Below are 26562 nucleotides of genomic sequence, written 5' to 3' on the forward strand. Positions count from 1 at the left end.
CATTTGAAGCACTGACCATTAAGGTCTCTGCATGCAAGAGCTCTACAAGGTAAGATAAAGTAATTCTTCTGGCCAAATAATCAACATAGTGACTTTTATTCTGAGGGTGAAAGTTTTTAAGTGGGTTTAGCAAGACAGTTTGCTTTGTTACAGAACAAGAACCACAAGAAAGCAGAAAAATTTACTCATCTCCAATGACAGCAGAAAAACTAATTTCTTCAATTTTTGAGACCCTGTTTTAATAGTTCAGTTATAAGTTGCCAGAGTAAAGGTAATGAATATCTATATTGCACATATTTTGTAGTTGTCACAGAAACACAACAGCAAAGACATTTCAAGCATAATAAAAAAAGCCTAAACCATTTCCCAGGTTTCTGTCCTGCATTAAAGCCATAGAGAAAATTTGTACTGCTTCACCTTCTTTCCCATTACGCTGCAACATGAGGGGGAACAATGGAAAAGTTTTATTAAGTCTACAATAGCTGTAGAGGCATACCATCACAATTTTTAGAAGTCTGAAAAACTATAATTATTTCTGACCCTGAAGAATGGCAATCACTCCTCTCAGGAGCCACAAACATGATTTCGTTTACCTGGATTTTAAAGCATCTACTAATTCAATATGAAGGAACAACAGAAACTACAAAGCTGTGGAGCTTCATATTTTTCTCCTCTTCACTTAAGTGTTCCTATAAGATGTGCCAAGTTAAGATTCTTTGGAAAAGAATCTTAATTAATTGTCAAAGAAAAACTCTGACACAATAATTTTTATATTAAATTCTGCTTTCCTAGAAAGCCAGACTTTTGCAATCATGCTGGGAGCAAGAAGTGAGGTATCTCATCTTGCCCTTCTCATGCTGTTTCTATACTGTCTAGCAAAACAGTCCTAAGAAAGAAAAGAATAGTTACACTTGTGAGTGCACAGCACTGAAACACAAATTCAACACAGTTTTTTCACAATGGCATTTCAGAATGGCAGTGACACAAACACTGAAGTTCATGACTTGAGTTCAGCAGCTTTAAACAAACTTTTTGCTTAGAACAAGAAATTGTGAAAAACATCGTATTTTATCTCATGGTCCATAAATCATATTTGTTTTTTCCTCTGTTTGAGAGTACTAGACTCTGTACTATAAATTGAACTTCAAAAGACCAGTCTCAGCTGAGGTAGAAGTGAAGTGCTAGATGCCTTCAGTTCAGTGCTGCAAGTGCTCAGAGAATGTCCTACATGGCAAAACCCAAACTCATTAAATCAATTCCTTGTGTTATTCTCACAGCATTCATTTCAGTTGAAACAATCTGGCTACAAACATTTGTTCCTTCTGTCTGACTCCTCTCAATATTTACTCCAGTCTCCCTTTTTCTTTTCTTAATATTATCCAAAGGAGAATTGTCTTTCTTAAAATATCCACTCCAGATGGCTCTGTGGTTATAAAAAGCTGGCTTTATATACTGAAGCTAAATAACCAAATTATGTACTAGTACTAGAAAGCTACATTGCTAAAGCACTTATGGTCTTTGTAGCTATAATGCAAAACAATTGCAGAAAAAGAGTAAGATCACCCCTCTATCCTTTATTCCTTTTTTCTTTTAAAACACTTTCAGAGAGGTACCAAACTTGTTAATACATTCTAACAGTGTCATGAACAAACAACTTCAAATACATGGAAATACAAATTATGAAAGTTGAGAACAAATGTAATGGGCATGTGAATATATGCATTTCTACAAAATAACACAGAACTAAAGGCTATAAAGTTTCTTTTGGAATGACACATCAGGTAACCAATGAGGATGAGATTACTGTATTCAAAGCAGACTGTCAGCTGACTAATGCAATATGAAGTAATAGGGAAAATGATAGTATTGAGATGTAACATTCAGAACCATCTTATGCACATAATATATTTCAAATATTCCAGCTCCTTTCTTGAATAGTTAATGTTCCCACAACTGTAACTGACAGCAACAATAACCCATGTTATGATAGTTCAAAACTGACACCGAAGTAGCAACTGATTTACGAACCTTTAGAACTGTTCTGTCTATTAACAGATCACTTATCAGAACTTCCACATCTTTTTCTAAAGCATGCAATACTGTCAACTGTCAGAGACACAATCATGCACTAGTAAAACGATAGGATTTGTCCCTTGTGCCAGTTTGTAACCTTTCCATTAAAACAAGAGTATTAAGAAGGAAATAGTTGCAATACAATCTGAATTACCTCTCTCTTTATAACTGGAAAAATGGCTGGGACAGCTTATGCATGACTATTAAGTAGAAAACAAGAAAGTAACTTAAGTCATACATTTCCACACCAACAATTTGAACATTTTGAATCACAAAATTATAAAGACTATTCTTACTGTCAGCAGAACATGTTAGTAATGTCCAGCTTAACACCCACACTACACACTGGCAGTACACACCACAGAGAAACTTATAAACAAACTCAACTAACAACATTTTTCAGAAGAAGAGACCTCTACAACGCTGTCAGACTACTTTTAAGGTTTCAATCCTCCCTCTCAGAAAAGTACATTTCCTTCAGTTCAAGGGTGAAATGGTTTGTGCAGGCAGGCTAGAAGAAAATAGTCATTACCAGCAAAGAGATCTTCTCTGTCACCATCCAGCATGATTTCTGCTGGCTTTGGACCATTGGAGTTTGTGCTGAGGTCTTCGGCGGGAAGACTTGCTGGCTCTGGAGATGAAGGACTAGACTGTGTTTAAAAAAAAAAAGTGAAATGATTATAAGAGAACAAGTTGCCATGTGTCAGTATATAAGAATTATTGCAACATTGTTTCATTGCAAAGAAACAAAAGATTTACAGAAAGGGAACTCTGTCAGCTATTTCCATTTCCCATTCCTAGCACAGCAACAATGAATAAAAGATATGAGCTAGTCAACAGCTATTAATTTCTTTGTTGGAGAGAAAAAACAGTCAACAGTTTCTTCAGGCTTATTAATATGAAACAAAAGCTACTACAGAATGACCTAGAATAAGTTTTTAGAAATGCCAAATGTAACTTGATTATTAGGTTCCTCCTGGAAAGGCTTGGATTTAAATCTGGATTTGTACATAGCCAAAAATCAATATGGAAATCTCCAAGTGCTCTGTGATTGAAAAGAATGTATTAATGCCATCCAAATAATTAAAGGCTGCTTGGAGCTGTAAGAAATTTTGTTAGCTTTGGAACAGGATTACTGCCACAGAGGATCAGAGGATTACACTGTATTGTACATGGAAGCTGGGCTTACCAGAGATACAATTTTTTAATTCACTGAAGACTAGAACTTGCCCTGTTGAAGACACTAAGGAAAACTAAAGCAATACTGAAACCAGGCCACAAATGAGTATGTGTTACACCTAACAGCTGAAGGTTTTAAGCAATTTCACAACTCAGAAGCAGCATACTTCAGAAGAAATGGTCTGCCTCTCCAGCCAGTGCTGTGTAGAAGTGCAAGTTCAAAACTTTGCATTCCAACTAGAACAGAAAAGCATGGAAATGCTTGATTTCTCAATGCTTGAGGTTCAAAAAGGTTAAAGTTTTATCAGCAAAAACAGTTCTTCACTGAAACATTGTGAGTACTCATTCCAAACCAGTTTTGCTGCTATTTAGCTTTGAACAGCAATCCACTTACATTTTGATAGACTGGAGTTTTAGGACACAGTTGGGAATCCCCCGCTGCCACAGATGCAGAATGCATGTAGGTTTGTGCTTGTCAAGTCACTGCCATGAAAAACAGCCATGGGGAAGAAAAGCCTTCCTGAACCTTTATAGCACATCAGCAGAGAGCTTTCTGCTTTATCACTTAACTATGCTCTTGCTTAATGAATGGTGGAAGAGAGCCCCTGGAGAATGCTTATACCTTCAAGCTATTCCCTCACTCTATCTTCTGAGTTTTATTGGAAGTAGCTATTTCAGTTACTAATTGTTATTTTTGACTATACCTGGCTTCTAATCACAAATCTATTCTATCAGACACAAAATTCACTTTGAACACTTAAATCTGATCAACCCAAGGAAAATATCTGCATGCCTAAAGTTACAAGTTAACCAAAGGTCAATACAGAGGTATTCCCACTTTAAAGGGAGATACAGATTCCTCTAAAAATAGCTACAAATACATGCCACCAAGTCCGTTTCTGTTACTGAGCTGGGAAAGAGCCTGTCCAATGACACAGAAAAAGCCAATACTTCTGCACTGGATACCAGGCTTCATAGCTATAGTTAGTAGAACAATTACAGGCAGCTCTCTCCAAACTTCATATGGGAATATTTGCAACGGCAAGGACTCAAACAGCCCTTATGGGCACCTTGAAAACCTGAAGAGGAAAGCTGACCAGATGGATATCCCATACCTTGTAAAACCATGCTCAGCAAAGCTATGGTGGAGAAGGACAGAGAGGATATCTGGAGTTAGAATACTTGTTACACTTCTCTCTTCCTGGAGATGGCTAAGCACAGGCCTGCCCATGGAAGAGGTGAAAAACTGCAACTTTTATTCTACCCATCAAATTCTCTTCATCTCTGTCTACTGGTCTTCTCATTTTTACCCTTCCAATTTTTCTCTCCCATGTCAGGAGGAGTCATGAATGCCAGACAGAAATAAACTTCAACAAGCTGACAGGTGATATGGTCCCTACTGTCTATTAATCTTTCTGTGGCTCTTTGGTCCTTTTAAACAGCTGTGTTCTCAGACAAGATGAATTAAGAATGGGAACTAAATATATTCACTAAGAGTTGTGACTTTATAAGAAAAAATGTGTAGAAGCATCTTAAAAATTATTCATGGTCTGAACACTGCATTAGCTTGTTTAAGAGTTTTTCAATGAAGTGTAGTTTCTTCTCTTCAAAATGGGCATAGTTCTCAGGGAACTATAAAAACCCAGCAAGGCACTGCCCTTATGTAGGAAAAACTGAGTCAATTTCTAATAACCTGATTATTTTGCACAGCCAGTGGGTCAGAAAGTGCCTCTCAGAAACCAAAGAAGCACCCATGCCTGTGAACAATACATTAAGCTGTTTCAGTTACAGTCTTCTATGGATGAGAGCTAGAAGACAGGATCCCAGCTTTGCTTTTCTATCTCTACAAAATACAGCTAAAATGGCCAATGAAAAATGCCTGTCAAAGGAATCAGTAGTCAGTGCAGTGAAAATCTCTTTTATCAGACAAGACATGGAGATGAGACTAACAAAAACCTCATGGCACAGACAAATAGCATAGCTGTTTAGAAACTTTAAATTTACTCAATGCCAAGGATTCACAAACTGTCATAAACACATCCATTTCCTGAAATGTGCACAGCTGTGAAATTTCTGAACAACTCCTGAGCTGAAGGTTTGGTGAAGCTTCCAATAACCAAGATACTCAATGGCCAGGACATCCAGGTATCCAGGACAGTCAGGATCCTGCCATGTTTTTCTTGAAAACAAGTTTCTGATAAGATGCCCATGGGCCCATTCCAATTTACAACATCAGTAACAAGCTCTATTTTCTGTTCTTTTATTGTTCCTTACATCTGGAGGCAATAACCAAGAATTTTACAGCTCTGACTTATGAAGAAACAAGAATAAGTTCTTGCATTTTCGGCTGGTTGAAATTATAGCTCTAGACATTTGGACATCCTCCTTTCTCTTAATAGTAGGGTACCCCCAAACTAGTTCTGCTTGCATGAGCCCCTCCTAGCTTCCCTCAGTCAAAACACAGAGGGCTGACAGAAGGTGGCCATCATCATATTCTAGTTGTTCAGGTTAACCCAGCTCACTGTCTGAAACAGGGTTACAGGAGCTCACAAATCACAGCATTGGCAGAGACAACACACTCAACATCAGGACAGTCTCATTTGCAGCAGAAAGGAAGATGACACAAGCAGCCACATTGGAATGAATTTCCACATACTTCCGTTACAGCCTAGATTTAACATCAAGCAACAAGACACACATTTTCAGTAAAATTACATCAATTAATCTTGGATACAGACTTAGTTTTCTGCAAAGGTATAGTACAGTATTGAAGGACTTAGTGCTTTTCTCTCTGACATTCCAATGGGAGCTTTACTGCTTCCACAGTAACGGCCACTGTTAAACTGAATGGATATTATTAAAGCCATCTAGACTTCTGTGGCTATCTAGTGTTTTGCCTCATGTACAAAAAACAAATAGATACTGCAGATCTTTGACATAAACAGATCAACTGGCAATGAGATTATTACACATCCTGCCCTAAATTACAGTCCATGATAAATTACCACATCTACTACTTACTGATTATTTTAAAGTTTCTCCATGTATTTTTCCATTAAAAAAACCCCAAAACACCAATAAACAGGAGTATGGGAATGACAACGTATGTTTGAATGAGTAGATGGCAGCCTAGGTTCCTCTGTTTACATGGCAACTTCATGAAAGATAGACTGGCAGTACAGAGATAAGTGAGAAGTTTAGGAAAAGTGAAATAAGAAATGGTGTGATATACAAACAAGAAAGATGACAAAGACTGGTGCATGAAGGAGGGAGAAGATAGAAATGGTGAAAAGAGAGTAACAGTGACTATTTTTTCAGAAAATCTAATGTATATCTTACACATATGTCACGAAATTTGACTTTCAAATTTGTTTGTGGTTGTAGTTGTTGTGGACCCTTCTAATGGGAGCAGAGTACACAAAAAGTAAATTACAACAAACTTTCAAATTTGTTTGTTGTTTGCAGTTGTTTGTGGACCCTTCTAATGGGAGCAGAGTACACAAAAAGCAAATTAGCTTGTTGATTAAACTTGTAATACAGAGTGATTCTTTTCATAATGCACAATTAACTTCCAGAACTTCTTGCTGTGCAAATCTTGGATGCTGTTTAAAAAAAAACAAAACCCAACAATGGCCAAAAAACAAAACAAAAACAAACCTCAAAAAAACCCACATCATGAAAAATACAAAAAAAATACCCAACCAAAAAACAAAACACCCAAACAAAACCCCACCAAAATTCATGCACTTGAAATTTTAGCAAGTAGGTAAAAGTCTACCTAGACCTCAGGAAGATATTGAGCTACAAAATCCTGACATCTAGGAGAGCACTGCAGATGCCAACCAGCACACATATAATATCACATGGAACTCACCACTGATTATCACTGTAAATGCAATTTTGGCTTAAACCATGTACATAATTCATCCCAGCTGTTCTCACTAATGAAAGCTACTCTGGCAGCTGAAGGGAAATCTCTCAGTAACCCTGTATGTAAGAGAGGCAGTGGTCCAGGCTCACAATACAGTTGGCACAATGAAAACAAAATAATCATTCTCATTCTACTACTCATAGGCACTGTGGATACCTGACAGTAAAATGAGCATCCCATCAGCTCAGACAAGCTGCTGCCCAACCTAGCTCCCAGTTCACTCATGTCCAAAGACCATAGGAAGGAAGAGTTCTCATTCTCTGCCATACAGCAAATTTTCAAGTCCTAAAAGGTGTTTCCACTGCACCCCAGAAATCCCAGGTGTTACAGCTCAGCGAGACCTTTCTCGCTGACTTTCTACAATTGAAAGAGTTCAATTCAACACATTACCTTTTTTGCAACATGCACAGAGAAAATACTTTCCATTTGAAGCCACTGAAGTAACTAAGCCTCTCTGTACTTAAATGCTACATATTTGCCATTCATACTGTACAATGAATGTATATTTTGTCAAAAGCAACTTAGCTTGTGTTTTCCAAATGGAGACTTTGTTAATATGGAAGCTATTTGAAAGATGCATTAGAAAACACACAGTTTTTCCACTGCACAATCAAATTACAGACAGGAAAGGCTCAGCACACATTTTGTGAACTGCAAAGAGAATGAAAGCAAGATAAAATAGGAAGGAACTGAAATTAATCATGCTAAAAGCAAATAGCTCCAAGATAAAGCATTTGGGAACCTTTTCAAGGTACCAAATCCCTCATGTAAGTTGGGTTTGGACCTCGGTGTCCCTTGCCGCTCTCTCACTTCTGGTATCAGCAACCGAATGCATGATTAGCTACAAAAAGCATGACACCATTCTGTTGTTACTATACAACTCCCACTGCCACTTATAATCAGTTTGTCCATGAATATTTACCAGATTAAAGTAACACTCAAGACAAAAGTTTAACTAGGCCTACATCATCAGACAATCATTCTTCTCTGGACTATGGTACTCTATACACTGAATCCTCCAATTTATATTTAAGCTAGTAAGAAGTCCAAAGTCAATTTTCATCACCTCTCTCTTCCAAATCTGCAGGAAAATCACAAGATTAAGGCAGTTCCCTAAATGCTGATGCCAGAAAAAGCTTACTGACACAGCTTTTAAAAGCTTCTCTTTAAGCAACAAGGCTTCCCCTTTCCCCTTAGAGACCCTATCCCAAACAGATTGTGTACACAAACAAAGCAGCAGAGCAGAATTGTCAGCAATTGATACAAAGCCCATTTCTTTGCCAACGTTTGCAGTTAGAGGAGTTTCAGTAACTTTTTTATCTCATGGTAACTGTGATTTGGACACTAAATCTATCTTATCTCCTGCAGCTTTAGTTCCTGACCACATCAATAAAAACATTGTTTGTGTTACACTGCAGTCTTTCTCCATGCACTGAAAAAGACTCCAGTAATGCACACTGTGTCACACAGAGATGCACAGAAGTCTACTCATGCAATTCTTGTCAACTGCTGATTCACATAATTTCTTATTCCTTCAGTGCATTTTTCCCACAGATCTTTTTCTACCAATGCAGAGATTATGCATCTATAAAAAGAAAGGAAAAAAAGTAGCTTGAGAAAAGGCGAGTGACTTTAACATACATTTAAAACCCACTTTGTACACTGCAGGGTTTTTTCTTAAGGACAGACAACAGCCAGAGCAAAACCAGAGAAACATGCACCAATCCTATTTCTGTAAATGTCAAGGACAGAAAACTCTTCAGGAAAAGAGGAACAGAACAATTTTCTTTTTAGATGGCCATCAATGCACAGGAAGAATAAAGTTCTTCCAGAAGATACTGGCAAGACACGTAGGTGGAACGTGACCACAACAACGTGCCAGAAAGGCTCCCGCTATAACGAATGAACACACAAGCGTTTCTCATCTCTCCTCCAGCTTCTTTCCCGGCAGGTCCCAGCAGCTGCCGCAGCCCAGCACTGCGTCGGCTCCCTTGGAAAAAACCTCAGAGACAAATAAGTTTCTACAAGATCTGCAAACTGAAATGGAGTGAAGCCTCGGAAAGAGGCCAAACAAAGAAAATGGGTCGTTATTAATCCACTCAAAGGCGGAGACACACACACACACCCACACCCACACTCACACCCACACCCACATACCCCAGCGAAACTGGAAAGAGGTAAGGTGAGAATATTCCCCTGGCACCAGAAGCAAAGGGTAAATGAAAGGAAAACGGAGGTACTTGGAGGAAAGAGGTTTGAGCTTCTCTTGGCAGCAGAACCCCCTTCTCTCCGTGACGGAAGCTCCGAGGAGCCGAAGCAGAGGTGTGCGGAGGGGCCGCGACCTGGTGGAGGCCAGGTCGGCAGGGGCAGCGGCGGGGCGGGGGCCCGGGCAGGAGTGAGGGGGGCCTGGGCAGGAGCGAAGCACTGGCGGCCTGACAGGGAGGGGAGGGCCCGGCGGGCGCCGGGTCGGCCACGGCGCGCAGGACCTGCAGCCGAGGGCGACCTCTCCTCACCTCCAGGGTGGACACGGTGCTGGTGAATAGGTCCTCGCCGTCCTCCAGCTCCTCGAGGTCGGCGGGCCGCGTCTCCCCCAGCGGCGGCGGCTCCCGCTCCGCCGCCATCTTCCCCTCCAGCCCGGCCCCCGCGCTCACGTGACCGCCCCGCCGCCCCACCGCACGTGACCGCGGCGGCCCGGCCGGGGAGGGGCCGGACAGTGCCGTAGGGCCTGCGGCATCCTCACGGCCGTCACGGCCCCTGCCACATCCACAGCCCCTGCCACTTCCCCGCAGCCATCACAGCCCCTGCCACAGCCGTCACAGCCCCTGCCACATCCACAGCCCCTGCCACATCCACAGCCCCTCCCCAAACCCCTGCCACTTCCCCACAGCCATCACAGTCCTGCCACATCCCCCCAGCCGTCAAAGCCCTGCCACATCCAGAGCCCCTGCCACATCCCCACAGCCATCACAGCCCTGCCACATCCCCCAGCCGTCAAAGCCCCTGCCACATCCAGAGCCCTGCCACATCCCCACAGCCATCACAGCCCTGCCCATCCACAGTACCTGCCACATCCACAGTACCTGCCACATCCACAGTACCTGCCACATCCATAGCCCCTGCCACATCCACATCCACAGCCCCTCTCAAACCAGTGCCACAGCACCTGTCACATCCACAGCCCCTGTCACATTCTCAGCCCCTTACCCTTCCCAAGAAGAGGTAAAGATGCAGAATTCCCTAACTTAGCTTGGTTGGTTTTGGGCACTCATTAAGAAAGGTGTGTGAGAAGTTTATCTTCTTTGATTCAAAGTAGTATCGTAATTATAGTTGGGCTAAAGAGATCTGTGGACACAGAAACCTATTATAGGGGTTCTTTATGTCAAAGGGGACAAGAAATAACCCAAAGATAACTATAGAACCTGGATTTTTAACTAATTGATGTTCAGGGTTGAAAAACTGAATTAGTAAATATGTGTGGGAAAAGAACCAAAATTAGAGAAAAGTATTCAAGGAAATAAATTGAAAAACAATTAATGCTGCAGGAAAATTTAGAGGGACTGCAAAAAGCCAATCACATATGAGATTGTGATATGTTACTGCAAAAAGCAAAACACCAGTTTAAACCCAAGTCTTATCCTTGTCAGTGTAGGTATTAATATGTATGTAATACATATTAATATTTGACAAATACATAAGAGCTGTCAGGTCTACCTCATGCTACTAAGTGAAAATCTAAGAGGAAAGTCTCATGGATCCTAGTGGAAACTGCAGCCACCCCTTCCTCTGCAGCCAATAAATCCACCTCTCTAATGCTGTGTGAGATGGATATGAATAAAGTTGCAAAGCTGCTGAACAGCAGAAGTAGTTTACTTACCAAAGCTAAGTTTACATGTGGAGCTTGTGTATATGCCACGTGCCTACTTTAATTATCTGGTTATGTGATAAGATTTTACAGGAGCCCTCTTCCCAAGGAGCATTTACTACAGTCACAGTTTTTCCTTGTTTCCTAACCGCTCTGCATTCATTTATTATATGCATTCTCAAGTCTACACTGAAGACAAAAGGATTTGTCTTCTCACATCCATCCATTTCTCTGAGGTCTGTCACTGCCTGTTTCACAGGCGCTGATGAACTTTATCTTCAGGGTATGATGCCCATTACATAGGAACTGAACAGAGATGGAAAAATTTTAACCCAAACTATTTACTGAGCTGGGTGCCCTAATTGAGATCACAAGGATTTGTGAGGGTTTTTTTGCTAGAATACCTAACATTTCAACAGTTTTGTCACCTAGGCAGGAAGCCCCAGTATCACAGTACTATCCTTACCCCCACCCATTTTCAGGAGCAGCCTTTTATTTCTTTCCTTCTCAATTGTGTCACTTTCTTGCCTTTAATAACCCTTGTCAGGTCACAAACTTTCTTGATTAGCCTTGGGAGCCATTGAGAACCCTCTGAAAAAGGTAATTTCTGGTTTTGGCCCACCAGCCAATAGTTCCTCCAAAACAATACACCTGCTGCATGAAACTGTCACCGTACCATTCCTGCTTCTGCCCCCAGCATCTGTGGGCTCTGCAAGCCTCCGTAGTCCAGCACTTTAGAGGACATATAGAAGTCAAAAATGTACTCTGCATAAACACTCTTGGGAGCTCTTGCACAATAAAAAGCTTCATTTTTTTTCCCTGCAGAATCAGGTTTCACTCAGGAGTATAATATCCTTGATTTTAAATTGCTTCTAAAATGAGCAGTATAACAGCATTAGGGCTCCATATAATTTCCCTGGTTCAGCTCACAGAGGTGCTGAAGCCTTTAGATAGTTACAAGAAGTTATCTAGGTTTAGCCACTATACTGTTTACTACCTTCTGCCCATCTGTCAAAAATGATTAAATTAGATGCAAAATAAAGATGAATATGCTCTAAGCACTGTGAATCAAGGTTTACAATCATATACGTCAGATTTTTAGTGTCTTACTTCACTGACTCTATTTTAGTATTGTACTAGTACAATAGCCACTGTAATATTGTGTTATTTTAGTAACTGAAATATCAGTGAAACTGAAAGAAAAACATGACTCGTGACTTAGAAATAGCTGTTTTGGGAGAGAGAGTGATAGTGAATTATGCAAGTTCAAGGTCAGCCTGCATGGTTTGGATCTGGAGGGAGCCACAGGAGATCACCTAGTCTGTTGGCTAGAAAATGTTTGTAACCTTTTCTTCAACAATTCCAGTGATGAACACCCCAAAACTTCTGCAGCAAAACTGCTTTAATGCTTTGCTCTCTAGGATCAGAAAAGAAATTCCATCACTATCCTACCAAACAAACATCTTCAAACACATATGAAGTAGCATTTTGCAGCAGCCTGACACTGGCCTTGTTCAGTTTGTGACCATATTCAGGACAGGTATTGGCCTCATTTTGTATGTAGGAAGTGATTATTCAGACTGGATAAAATCTCTCCCTATTGAATTTTGTATTTTTACCAACATTTACTCCAGTTTGGTTTGATGATTTTGAATTCTTTAACTACGCTACATCTGTTTGGTGGGACTCATAAATACAGTATGCATTCTCCACTTTCTATTTCTGGTGAGAATATTAAATTGTATCAAGCCTATGGTAGATCACTTCATTCATCTTTCATTCAATTCATCCTTCCAAAAAAATTGTAATCACTGAAAAATAGCTTTTGACTTTGTTTTCTACACTGGTTTTGTACCTACTTTGTAATAAACTAACATACATTGTTTCATTAGCTTTCTTATGAAGCAGTCATAAAAGATAAATGTTCAAGAAATACCAAAGGAATGTTTCCTCACTGAGATTTTTCAAGAAAATGGCTAAATACAGTGGGGGAACAACAACCACCAGAGCACATAGAATTAGAGGAAATACATTTTTTAAGATTTTGTTTTTCCCTTTTATAAAATATATAAAAAGGAATATTGTGTTCTTGTATATTGACTGCACTCACTCACAGCAGTAAAGACTTTCAGTGAGTCAGCGTTCCTAAGAAAAATCACAAAGCACAAGTATTTACCAAATCTGTATATTGGATTTTGTGCCCACTCATCCTTTCAGACAAATAAACTTTACATTTCAAATTATGATGACTGTTCTTTTGTTCTGTCTTTCCATCGGAGTATTTAATTGCATATCTTATAAAAAAACCAACTTTTTCTGTCACCTTTTTTGCCAATGGGTGGTCAGTGTTCTCATCTATTACAGAAAAGTATTTTTAATGTATGTGAAAGATACCAGCTCTGCTATCAGTTAGATATTTCATTTGCCTTTGGAGTAGTGGTAGGTCCTGCCCTCTAACAAATAATGGAATGAGAATTTCTATTCCCTAGTTCATCTAATGTTCCAGTACACTTAAATATAGAGCTCTACTGGCATTAGCTGGGTATGTTTACCCTGTCAAAATGATGTAGAAGTACTTGTTTTTGAAGATTCTTAAGCACTAGCAGCAGGTGAGAACTAAGCACTGGTTACTGTTATATATGCTGACCTGCTATTTAGATTTTCCTCCACTGTTTATGATTTACAAGAGAGAGCTTTGAATTTATTTTGCACTGCTAATCTTAGATAATCCATGTCATTGCAACTTGATAAAAGACAGAGTAGCCTCTGAGATCCTGATTTGCTTTGGGCTTCAGACTCCTGCTTCTTGACAACTGTCTGTCAAATTTCATGGGTTGTGTTCTGATACAGGAGTCATGCTGGAGACAAATACCGGGATGTTGTTAGCAATATTTTACCTGATGTTTACCTGATGTCTCAGACCAACCTGAGACATCTCTTGCCAAAGTAGAAAATGTGTTTAAAAAGATCCAGAATGGATGAAGATGGGACAATACTTGGAAAAAGCATCATATGCACTTACCTGAAGTTAACACTTCTTCAGTGATCTGCTTTTGTCCACAGAGAGAAGCATAGTCCTAATCACATTAAACGGAACTACGGGTTCCTAATTGCCAAGTAATTCTGGCATATTCTGAGTTGGAAGAGACCCACAAGGATCATCAAGTGCAACTCCTAAGCACATGTCCTGTGTGGGTATTGAACCCACAACTTGGTGTTATTAGCACCATGCTCTGGCCAACTGTCTCATTTCCCTGACCTAGTTTGTCCAGTTATAGCCCAGTTAAATTTTGTGCCATGTAATTTCAAACCTGTGGTGCATGACTAAGTCAATTTCATACATTTCTATAACTATAAACTGTCTATAACTGTCTTGATCTGCTTTCCTGCTTTCAGAGAATGTAGCAAAATCCTGTAAAATGTGCAGCTTGTCCCATGTAGGGCATGATCATTTGCAGCATTTTATTAATCAGCTTTAACTCATTTTATCTGGGATAAATTGTTACAAGGTTTTTTATGTCAAATCACTGAAGTCAACATACATTTTTTACCATTCTCTGACTTGCTAGGACTTGCAGTTAGACATAAGAACATTAGAAGCCATCAATCTCTCCGAAGATTCATGTGCAATCTTAGCTGTTATCCAAATGATGTTTGTATCCCCTAATTCCAGTTGCTATTCTTTGACACCTTTTTTTTTAGAGCTATCTCTTCATATTTCTGTTGTGAGTTGTCTTAATTCTTTCATCCAAAACTGAATGATACAAGAAAAAGAGAACAGTGAGGGAAGGAGTCTGGATCTTCCATACAGTATCAGAGACAAGTCAGTGCACAGTATCAGTTGCTGCTGTCCCTGGGTGGCACATCAAAAGTTACCATTGGGAAATTCCTCCAGATAGAGAAGAGGTTTCATGTAAGGGAGGCCTTGATCTGAGCAATTTTTCTAGATCTTTGGAATTTTTCTGTAATGAATTCATGTTTCTTAAACTGTGGAACATTTTCTTTTCCTCAAATGGGAGACAGGGTCAGAGGTGATCCTCTTTTCTGCAGCTAATTTCTGGTACTATACTAGGAAATGCCCAGTGCCTCCTAACTCTTACTGCCACTGCTTCACCAGTGATGCATGTAACATTGCCATTCAATTTCATCTAATTTGTCCAGGGAAAATTTAATCTAGTGAGAACTTTGAGGTCAGAACCATAACGAAAATAGTTTCAAGGGCAAAAAACCAAATCAAACCAAAACTACCAACAACAAACAAAGCAACAATTCATTTCCAAGTGTCTATTTGTAGGAGAATTTTTAAAAAAAATCACCTGCTGAAAGCACACACTTTGAGAAAAAATTCCTGCAACCAGATCTACATCTCATTGTATCTCTATCAGCCAGCAGTACTATCTCCATCTAGTGCAGGACTTATAAGATGAGAGTTTAAAATGATTTTGTGTTATCACTTGAGAGATGAAGAAGGTCTATACTGTCTTTCTCTTTCAAAGTATTACAATTCCTGTGCTGATCTTAGTTTAGAAGATTTGAGTAAGGCAGAATGTGAATGAAGTGGAAACTTTTTGCATATTTTTCCTTCATTGGACAATCATGGAAGAAGTCTACGGGTAGAGAAGGTGGCAGCATGGAGTAAAATGAAATATGCATTTTTGATATGCAGCAAATGAGATATGCAATTTTTGATACGCAGCAAAAACCAGTATTATAACTACTCCAGCTCACCGCTGTAAACCTTGGCAGAACTGTGCTGTTCCATCAGGTCTGCAGTCTGTGGGAAGGAAACTTATTTCGCTGCTTGCTTGGCACAAAGTAGGGGCTGCTATAAACCCGTACACCAGCCTACTGCTGTGCTATGGGATCGCAGTAATGGGGCCTTGATCCATCACAAGGGGACTGAGAGTTTTCAGATGTTACCATCAGAATATATGCAAGTTTTACTGATCACAGTATTTTTCTAAAAAATATGTGTTCTCAAAACATTAAACTATAGTGCTGGTTAATTCATTCATTCATTCATAAAATGTATGTGGAAGGCAAAGGTGACATTGCTACTATGTCTTTGGAATATATAAGGAACAATATTTGTTATTTATATTCCAGGTGGTGGACACAATGTATTTTGTATGTTCTCTGGCCTTTGAAGTCATTGCTAGGGAGTTGCCAAGAGGATTTCCAAAGAGATTGTGGAAGGTCAGCTTTTTGGCTTCCAGCTGTTCCCTTAGTGCTTAAATAGTGCTTAAATACTTAAGCACTAAACATTTAATTAATATTTAGTGCTTAACTATTAAATAGTTTGTGCCTCTCAGCCTGCTGAGTGCAGTTTATTTGAGGTAATTCACCTAGATTTTAAAGCAGAAAGTAAGAGAATGGAAATCTGCTCTCTGAAACCACGGCTGGAATTTTAAGAACATGCATATCCAACACTTCCTTCCAAAATCTTGCACTTCAGCTCTCCCTTAGGTTTTTCATATGCATTTGGGTACAGTTCATATTGAATAACTTCAGGATAAAAGGTAGCAATCTAATGAAAGCTATTCCACTTAATTTGGGCTGTGGCAGGAGATAATAAAAATAAATAGATGATTTCTTGGGCATTCTATCCATCTTTAACTCTTACACTAGGAGCAATTTAATGATGAGTGCCTATTTTCATTGCCAAGAGAGGAAGTTTATACTTACATAGATGCTTGACTTTAGACCAACTGTGATTAGGTGAGAAAATCCCATTCTGCAAAACATATGCACATAATCTAAATTATAAACTCACCAAGTTGATGAGCCTTAATCTTAAATATAGCTTTCTGGCTGATTATAGTATTTATCATAATAAAAATTATAAAGTGACTGCAGAATTAACTTGAGAAAAAATAGTATTAATAATACTCCAAATAGTCCAAAATTAGCCTGAGAAAAAATTTCTTCGCTCCCTCCAGACACACTGGTACATGTCTGCTGCTGCTTTAAAAGAACCAGAGCCCTAAAATAAAAGAAAACAAAAAACATACTCCAACTTACAAATATCTCTCAAAATGTTTGCATTTGCATGGATTGTGAGAGCTAGGCACAAGAAAGATTTGTTTCAAATATTTCCAGTCATTTTTTTCACAATATAGCCTCCAATCCACAGAGACTTTTTTTCCCCACTTTGTGGACGTACAAGATAAAGGCATGTGAAAGCAATTTTTCATTGAAAATTGCACAGTGGATATGCATGAACCAGAATTTGCTTTATTTCAAGTTTCACAGCCCAAATGCAGCTGTAATTTGCATCATTTACAATGTTGCTGTAAACTGACTTGGGGCATCTGTCTACATTATAGCCAAACCAGGCAAAAGATAAGTAGGAAAAATGGAAAACTTCTAGCATAATTGATTTCCACCAAAAAGCACTGTCTCTGGCTGTTATAACAATTAGTTTATCAATTTAATGTTGATTATGGCTTTCCCATTGAGGAATAGGAAAGCTTGTAAAACAGCAATGCAGAAGAGTCTGGCACTGTTGCCACTAGAGCTGATACAGTATCTAATACACATATTTACTTTTCTTTAAGATATTTTCAGACATGTTAGGCAAAAATCTGGTTTTGCAAGATAATTCTCCTTTGACAAATTTTATTTCGCTCTGCTCTGACTAATTTTATCCCCTGGAGGAATAAATCTGGGCTTTGAAAAATCTATTTCCTTCAAGCTTTTAATTCAAGTGATAACAGATGCTAAAGACAGACTAAGAAAACAAATATTAATCTCTCAAGAGTGTTGAGAAAGTGATCAACATAGTTTCTAAATAAGTTAAGAAACACATTTTCAAATTTCTTCATAAGAAAACAGCTTCAAGAGCTCAGTGAAGTAATAAGTTAGGAGGAATCCATTGATGAATAGATGGGAACTTAAGTAACAAACCATTGAAATTAAATTGATATCTTAGAAGGGATTTTTTAAATGCTTTGCCTGCATAAACTACAAATTTAGCTACAGAGAGGGTGTGTGGCTTTCTAATAATCTATTTATCTATTTTACATTGCATACTACAGTATATTTTATTTGCCTTAATTTTGTGTTGCATATATCAAAAAACAGGGCACCAAGCATCTCATTTCAATAACAGAGGTTACAAATATGATTGGCAATAAGATAATTAATGAAATCACTGAATCTGCTTAGAAATAATTTTTGTGTAAACTGAAAGTGATACTAATAAAATTCAGCATGACTATTCTAGAGTAGCCCATAGTGGGATTGTTTTAACTTCAACCCATAAAAAACCCAGCACCACCATAAGGAAGTTCATTCTATCTTAGGTGTATTTTCACTTTCAGATAAAGACAGATAGTTAAGATCTTTTGCTTACCTATTTTTAAGCATAATATTGAATTTCCTTTAATGTAAGTATCCTCAGTTTTATGTTTCCCTTTTACTTAGGAGATACACACCTTCAAAGAGGAATCCCAATTTACTCTAGATCACCCTCCCTATCTCTTGTACCTCTTTTAAATGATCGTACATGAAACTTATAGAAATTGTCACCTTACCTTTAGTCCTTTTCTTGGGTAACTGAGGTAGATGTCTACTTTGGCACAAGCTACATTTTAGCCTTTTTAGCCTTGATCTTAATTTTTTTTACAAAAATATGCATTTTTTACAAAAATATCCACATGGAAAAATCCACTATAAATTAATACAAGAGAGTGAAAGGATGTGGAGGTAAATATATATCACTGCATATAGATGAAGTACTTATATATAGTGTATAGTCTATATTTGTGAAGTATAGAGACTATATATATCCTCTCAATATATTCTCTCATTTGAGTACTATATATGTACACACTCTCAAAATATCTATATATATACTCTTCTGGTATACAAAATATAATTCTATCCGTGTATATCTATCACTGTGTATTATATATATTTATATATATATATATATATATATATATATATATATATAATTCAAAAGAGAATTAAATTAAATAAATATTAATTAAAACAAGAAAAGCTTTTTGTGGAGATCACCAAGTTGTCTTCCTGATGTTGCTAGTGTCCTGGCACAATCATATAAAGATAGTGGACTAATGTCTCAGTTCCTCCTTTTTTTTGCAGTTCTAAGGTTAAAATGGAAGAAGGAAGAGCAGCCTCCCACTTCCTGCCTGATTCTAGGAATGTAGATCTGAAATAGCTGACATGCTGATTTCTCCAGAACAACAAACACAACCAGTCCATGGAACTAATTATTTTAATGCATTTGAAATCCTTGAAGATTTGGAATACTTTCTTCCAAGAAACATGCAGCTTTCTCTTCACAGGCCAGCTGAGTTTCTGCAAAATATGTGCTGTTTTGAAGCCTTTTTTCTTCAAGAGACGCTGAGATCTATGGTGTCATGAAGCTGTTTCCCCAGCTGCTTACCAGGGAGCTGCCTCTGGCCACTCGCCTCAGTGGACCTGCCTGCTGTGCCAGTGGGAGTGATCACTTTTGGAAGCCGTCAGGTGAATGATCAAACAAATAAGATCCACACACTGGGAATCACTTTGTGGCAACCAGCAGTTCAAGGCATGGTTTGGAAGCAGTACCTGCTCTGGGCAAATATGTCACCTGGCTCAGCTTAAGTTTGGCCCAGTTTCTTCTGTGTTAGCAGAGGATGTGCTTGTGCTCTGGGTTTTTTTGCCCTCTCCTATGGGAGGTTATTGCTGGCTGAACCAGACAGCTGAGAGGCACAGTTAGAAATTATTTTGGCAGGCCAGGCAGGATCCAGCTGGGTTTGCACTCCAAAAAGCCTGGCTGATTTTGTCTCAGGTGGTCACTTGCACCGGATATCAGAGACAGGACTAAAAGTATCATATGGTTCTGGTATAGCACATAAGTAATGAATAGCACACATGCATAGACATGAAGAAAACATTATAGTTTTGGAACAGTTGTTAAGAATCAAGATTCACGTTTAGAGAATATTTATTATGTCATACCTAATGATTGAACTATTTTTCAGTTGCAGCATCTTTAGATCTTTAAAAATTAAATATATATGGCTCACTACTAAAATCTGGATCTAGACATAGTTGTTGAAATTTTCAGAGAGGCTTGGACATTCATGTGGTGTAGTGTCACTTCCCACAAAACCAACTTAAATATTTATAAGATTAATTAGTCTTCAAGTTTTAAAATAGAAATGATCCAGTTGTTGAAATTTGGAAGATTTACCCTGTATTAATTTTGGAGTACAATTTTTTAGTGTTTGGGATAAGACCATAACTTTCTTTGTTGTGGCTGTTGTTCTGATCCTATGTTTGGCTAAACATCAGTAGCCTACTTAGAAAGGCAATGTATACAACTCTGATTTGCATAGACATGCAGTGACCTCATGCTATTTTTATCTAAAAACTTACTTAGCATACCCAGGGTCTTCCAGGTACCTGTTTTCTAGTGACATCAAAAGGATTGTTTGTGCACACCTGTGTGGATTCAACATTAGTTTCTTTGATTTTACCTACACACTCTGCGATGCTGGCAGCAGCACCTGCTGGGAAGGGGCCTGCCTCCATAAAGTTCCATGTGGGGCTCCCAGTGCAGCAGGAGCCACAAACAGAGCAAGCAGTGCCTTCTCTGTGTTGTCTGGAGAAGAGGGGTCCTGTCTCCTGCCCAGAAAACAGGGCTGGTTACATGGAGCAGAAGAAGATGAAGCACAGTCTATGCAGGCACAGGATATGGTCTGCCCCCTCAGGAGACAGTGCTGGTTCCTGGGTGTTGGTCTTCCAGGAAGAGACTTCAGGACGGTCTGTGTGATCCTCACCATCACTGCTGTCCCTGACAATACATTAACAGGGGTATATATCTGATAGGTACTATTACTTCATTTTCTGATAGTGGTATGTGCCCCAGCATTTACTGTCATCCATCCAGTCCATGTACCAGGATGACTTCTATGTGCCTATTCATCAAGGAAGGGCTGAAAAAGCAATTCTGGCACATAGTTCTCTTGTAGCAGGCTGCTGCTGTATCAGGGCTTGTCCAGAGGCCACAATGTCTGTAGAAATGATGTTAGCTGGAGGGACTGGAAGAAATGCAAGTGCACTTCTGGCACCAGTGCTTTTGCACAGGTGTTCAGACAGCTGGACCCTATGAAGACAGATGTTTGCTGTGCTCTGCAACCTGGTACAGGTTGTCAGGTCCAGGCACTGATTGCTCATGGAGAAAAGATGAGGAAGGCTGAGCATCTCACAAAGAACTGGATCCTACCTCTGCTCAGCACTTGCTCCTGTCCAAGCTCCAAGAAAAGATGTAGCAGGACCCCTTCCATCCGCTCACTGGGCACAGATAGGTGGATGGGGGTTGAAGAAGAATGATGCATCTTGAGGTGCTGTGAATTCTTGAGCCTGTATTTATGGCATACTGAGGATACAGCTGGAGCATTCAGGAGGTACCTTGAAAGCTGCCAATAAGAACATAGGAAGGTGTATAAAAATATGATTATTTGCTTACTTTTTTGCATATACAATGTGGGATTCAGGGTAGAATTTAAAAGTATATAATACATCTTTCTATATGATCTAAAAAATCTATGTATGCTGAGCTAAGACCATTATCAGTGTAACCTACTTGAATATTACATGGATGACTTCAATTTTTTAGAGGCTAGGGTCATAAATTTGTACTTAAGTCTTTTAAAATATAGGAAATTATAGTCATCTGTGATGTTCTGATGGACAGAATACTGAAATGCTGACATTGTGCTACTTATTAGATCCAAGTATCAGAATATTCAAAAAAAGTTAAATGAAAAATGATAGTGAATTTGTAATTATGACTTCAGAATTATGAGAATGCATTATGGGTTTTCTGGTTTAGAGAGTAAATGTTGTTTCAAAGTCATTTCTCTTAAGAGATCCTGAACATAAACCATCAGCATTAGGAAATTCCCATACTATGTTTTAACCAGAGTATAAAAAAAATGAAGAAAATGCTATCTTGGACTAGTGACCTTTTAGTTCTCTTATAACAGCTCTGAGCTATTGCCCATAATATATTTCTTTTTACCAAGTCTGTATGTTGACATGGAACCTATTATTTTAGATGAGAATGTTACTTCTGGAAAAATTAATTGGTCTCAGTCAAAGATTTTATATTATTCTCTCTCAAGGAAAAACAATGTGTTGGCTTTCATTTTTATCAGACAATTATGTCAAAGCTGGCATAAGCAGCAGGTTACTTCATTAATTCAGTAATTTAAGATACATCAACTTGCTTTTCTAACAAAGGTGTTTACATTACACTTGGTAACACAGTTTATATTCAGAACATACTTCAAGGTTGCCACTCATGTTATTACATTTTGTATTCTCAGACTTCTCTGTAAAATCTATGGTCTGAAATTGTGAAACAGAGCATATTTTGTCCTACTTGTGGCACTAGGTAGACTCCCTCTGCTGATAATTTCCAACCTGAGCAGTACAGGGTTTACCATCTCTCTATATTGATCAAGTACCTGCCCTGGCAGAGAACTATGTGCATTAAAACTTGCTGTAAAAATAATGTGACTGGAGCCTGTCTTTGTCCTTCTTTACAAAGTGGGTAAGAAAAGTCACAAAGATGAACGACAGAAAAACATAGTAAAATCTGTGCACCCCTTAGGTAAAAAATACTTCTCACATTGTCTGTCCCAGATGATGAGGAATATACGAATGAAAAAGGAGTAAAAATAACTTGCAATATTGAAAAAATACAAATCAAAGCCATTGGGTGTTACTGAACCAAAACTCTAAGTAGTTTTTTCCTTTAGAAACCATTTCCCTTGATAGCTATGAGTAATTACCATAATATGCACTCTCAAAGACACAATTGCTTCCCAGAAAATCTGTCTGAAACTGTTGGGAAGTGGTCATCCCATCCATCTAACACAATAGAGAGTCAACAAGCCATGTCAAAAAGGAATGGTCAACACTTCACAGCCAAAGTACCAAGATGACATAAAGTTGATAGCACGGGTCTTGGCCGGTCCTTCAAATGTGATTTAGTTGATGAAATAGGTTCAGGTTTAATAATTTTATATTTACTCTATAGACAAGTGAAAAACTGAAAAATGATTAAACTCTTAAATGTAAGAACTTGAAAATTGTCTTCTAGAATTTTTAAAAAAGTATCAGTCAGAAAGAAAATATTAAATATGTTTTGTGTATAAATGCAAAACAAGAACTAACCCATAATAAAACAAAATGTCATCTGCAGTTTCATTAGGGGTTTATTAACAGCAGCATTTTACATAAAGCATGAGAAACAGATTTTTTTCCTTTTTTAAAAATCTAATATTCAAGCCCCAGGCCAAGAATACTTTGTGTCTGCAGAGGACAGCAAAAAAGATCTACATCAACTAAAAGTATTTCAAAGATAAAAATTAAATTACATAATCTCTGAGGAAAAACTGCGGAAGCAATGAAAGATGTGATACTAAGGTAATACATGAGAAGTTTTAAAGAATGGTGTAAAGAAAAGTGATGGTGAAAAACTTTACATTTCCCTCACAATGTTGCAAGAAGTAAAGTCTTATTTGCAGTCTTATTTATATCTTTCTATGGGAAAGGTTTGGGCAGATAATAAGAAAATTTCCTAATATGTGCAGTGTTGATGAAATGTGAACCAACTCTTTCAAGAGACACTGTACAGTATTTTGGACATGTTTTCCATGAATGATCTATATATATGTGGCCTTAGAATAGGGAGTGGATTGAGTCACTTTCTTCATTCTGGGTGGCAAGGTGCCATGTTCTAATGCTAGACCTACACAACTAGGGTACCTTACTGCCAGTATGCTCAATTTTAGACTGTAGGTCTAAAGGCAAGAGCAACTGATTTCTCTCATTACATTGGAGATAACCACATTTTATAGATTGTTGAAAAGTGCTTATCAAGAGACACAGAATTAAACTGTTTTTTTATCTTGCCTCAGAGTTTTCATGCGAAAGGTGACTATTCGGTAATGCTTGTTGTAAAACTTACTTGTTATGTTTGGCATCTTCTGCCACTGAATGGTACCAGGGAGTCTGGATCTGTTGTTTTTCCTCCTTCATCCACACTCCACATTTTTTTTTCAACTTTATTTATATCTGAGAAAGAAGCCACAGGGGATTTGTTTAAAATGGAAGCATCCAACAGAAATAAGTGTTCCAGTTCACGTGAAGCAAATAGTAATCCTGAAACATAAACCAAAATCACTTAGATCATTCTGTCACAATATAAATCCTGTGCAGTATTTTCTTAAGAATTCTTTAAAGAATGATCTTGTCTCTTACATTTGTTCAGCATGATCAGTTACTTTTCCCAGTTTGGTATCTGTCTCTGATAACACTCTGCCTTATCATGGGATTGTAGGAGATGGAGTTGGAATGAACCTCAAGAAGCTTCTGGTTCATCACACTGCCTTATGTTCATCTGTCTCCTATCTGACAATATGAACAGATCAATTTTTAAAACTTACAATTTATTTTAGAATTCTGATTATTGAAAAAGACCAATATGAAAATTTAAGGTAGAGAGAGACATCCTTAACAGCACCTGGGACACTATGGTGATCCTCCCTGCCTGCTTTCCAGCATTCTGCTCTGTTAAATGTATATTTTGTTCTCCTTTTACTCCTTATGCTATTTTACAGATTGTTTTTCTAGAATTGTCATTTTCTAGCTTCTGTCTTTCCTTTACCCTTATTTTCTGTTATTTTCACAGATGATGGTACAAAGAGAACTCAGTGAAATGAGTGTCTATAGAAGAGCTGTCAGAAGTACAGTATCTTTTCACTGAAAAAAATAGAAATGCAATAAGCACAGAAATGGTGCTGGTAATTGTTGGTATTCATCTTGAGACATTCCCAGTCCATCTTGCCCTGCTCTGATTGAATTTATGTTGTGGTCCGGACACAATGATTATCCAGTGTTTTGTATAAGCAGCTCATTCCCTCCCTCACTTCTTTGGCAGCTGCTTGTGGTTTCCTCTGGACATCAGGTTCCCTTCTCTACTGTTTTGGGATGAATCTGATGCCAGTAGCATGACTGAAAGCCAGGCCAAAAGTGATGGCTGACCTCCCATCCTTGTACTTATAGGAATCTAATGTGTTGGGAAAAAGCTCTAGGGAAAAATCCAGCCTGTTTCTTGGAAGGTTCTTATATGCAATGTAAACCTGACGGTAGGAAATAACTTTGCAAAAGAGAATAGTTAGTAAAATTATTGAAAAATGCCTAGAGAATATCATACCATTCTACTCTCCATGATGATGCAGTACGGACCACCCATGATTTTCAGAACTGTTTAGTTATGCTAAATTTGGATTTCAATAATATAAATTTTTGCAGAGTTTTTTGCAATCTATTTTCAACCTCCTTTGTGATTCTTTTTCCCTCCTTTCTTCCTTTCTTCCAGTAACTGTTGCTATATCTGCATTGTTCTGCAGCCAGTGCCAGGTTTGTGGCCAGCTGGAAAAACCAGTAACATCGTCTGCTACAGCTGGACTGCTTTTCATTCAAGTGCTGCTCTGGAATGGATACCCGATGTTAGCAGCTGGATTGTGAACCTCTGGTTTATAAATTCTGATTAAAATGAAGAAGAACAAAAAAAATTGTGCACAGAGGGAATGTTAAATGTGTGTTTTTTAGAAAATAGCTCAATAGGCTTGAACCTTTTTGTTTAATCTTATGCTCTCTTTGCAAGAAAAAGAATTTAAAAAGTTGAAAAGTCTGTTGAATTTCTGAAAGTTTTTTACCTGATAGCAAAGACCCCTTTTCCCTGAAAATAGGGAAGAAAAGAGATCTTAATGCACATGCAGTGCTATAATGCCTGTGTCTTGTAATATGACATTTTCTTGAATAAATGGAAGATTTGTTGATTTGCAGCTGTTGGTGTTGATTGACTGAGTAGTTTTTTGGGTGGGGACTATCCATTTCAGTGTGGAATCTGGGAAACACCAACAAAATATTGGGAATTATGCAAATTACTTTTTTTTTTTTTCTGAGGCAAGAAAAATGAGCTGCAGCAACAGGAAACTCCAATAGTGCCACCAAGAAAGCACACAGATCCTTGAAGATGACAAACGTAAAAAAACAAAAGTAAAAAATTGTATTTCTGTGATTACAAAATTCACAGGAATTCTATTTTTTGGGAGCTGTTAGCTTTGATTCAGGAAAAGGATTCTTTCTTACCAGCTTTATATGTCTTCACAGCATGCATTCCAGAAGGTCTAATATATATGACCTGAAACAGAGTTGAAGAGAAGTGCTGGAGCCTAAGGCATCACCAATGAAACTGATAAGCTGATCCACCAGAAGACAGCTAGGAATTGAATTTTTAGTGAGTTTTCCTCTAAGAAGCACTCTAAGAGTTGACATGGACTATACTTCAGGACATTTACACCAGCAGTAAATTCAGTAGTGAATTTAGTTTGTTGATTATAAAGTTCAGTTTGGAGATCAGCTCCATCATTTTCTCATTTGCCACTATAGGAAAGTAGATAAACTTGATACACTTTATGTTGTG

The 26562-nt window shown here is 38.3% G+C and overlaps 1 protein-coding gene and 1 long non-coding RNA gene across 7 annotated transcripts in view; one reads left to right on the top strand and one right to left on the bottom strand.

Moving 5' to 3' along the window:
• Positions 1 to 9853, bottom strand: part of SNX2 (sorting nexin 2) — a 29915-nt gene extending 20062 nt beyond the window's left edge. For 5 of the 6 annotated variants that reach the window (XR_011678797.1, XM_071424369.1, XM_071424371.1 and 2 more), the window contains exons 1-2: positions 9697 to 9853; positions 2606 to 2723 (exon numbers count right to left, since the gene is read on the bottom strand). Coding sequence is in view for 4 of the 6 variants with exons in the window: in XM_071424369.1 (XP_071280470.1) it covers positions 2606 to 2723; positions 9697 to 9804 (226 nt within the window). In the remaining 2 variants the exon portion in view is untranslated. Of the gene's footprint in view, positions 1 to 2605; positions 2724 to 3646; positions 3736 to 9696 lie in introns of all 6 variants that reach the window. The other variant, XR_011678798.1, reaches the window with a different exon arrangement.
• Positions 6481 to 6874, top strand: LOC139588765 (uncharacterized). The gene is made up of 2 exons (XR_011678799.1): positions 6481 to 6622; positions 6718 to 6874. It is a non-coding gene; the product is annotated as an uncharacterized lncRNA (long non-coding RNA).
• Positions 9854 to 26562: the final 16709 nt, after the last annotated feature.

The sequence above is a fragment of the Agelaius tricolor genome, unplaced genomic scaffold (assembly GCF_023055355.1).
Source record: "Agelaius tricolor isolate 1412-34295 unplaced genomic scaffold, bAgeTri1.0.p SCAF_4, whole genome shotgun sequence".
Lineage (NCBI taxonomy): Eukaryota > Metazoa > Chordata > Aves > Passeriformes > Icteridae > Agelaius > Agelaius tricolor.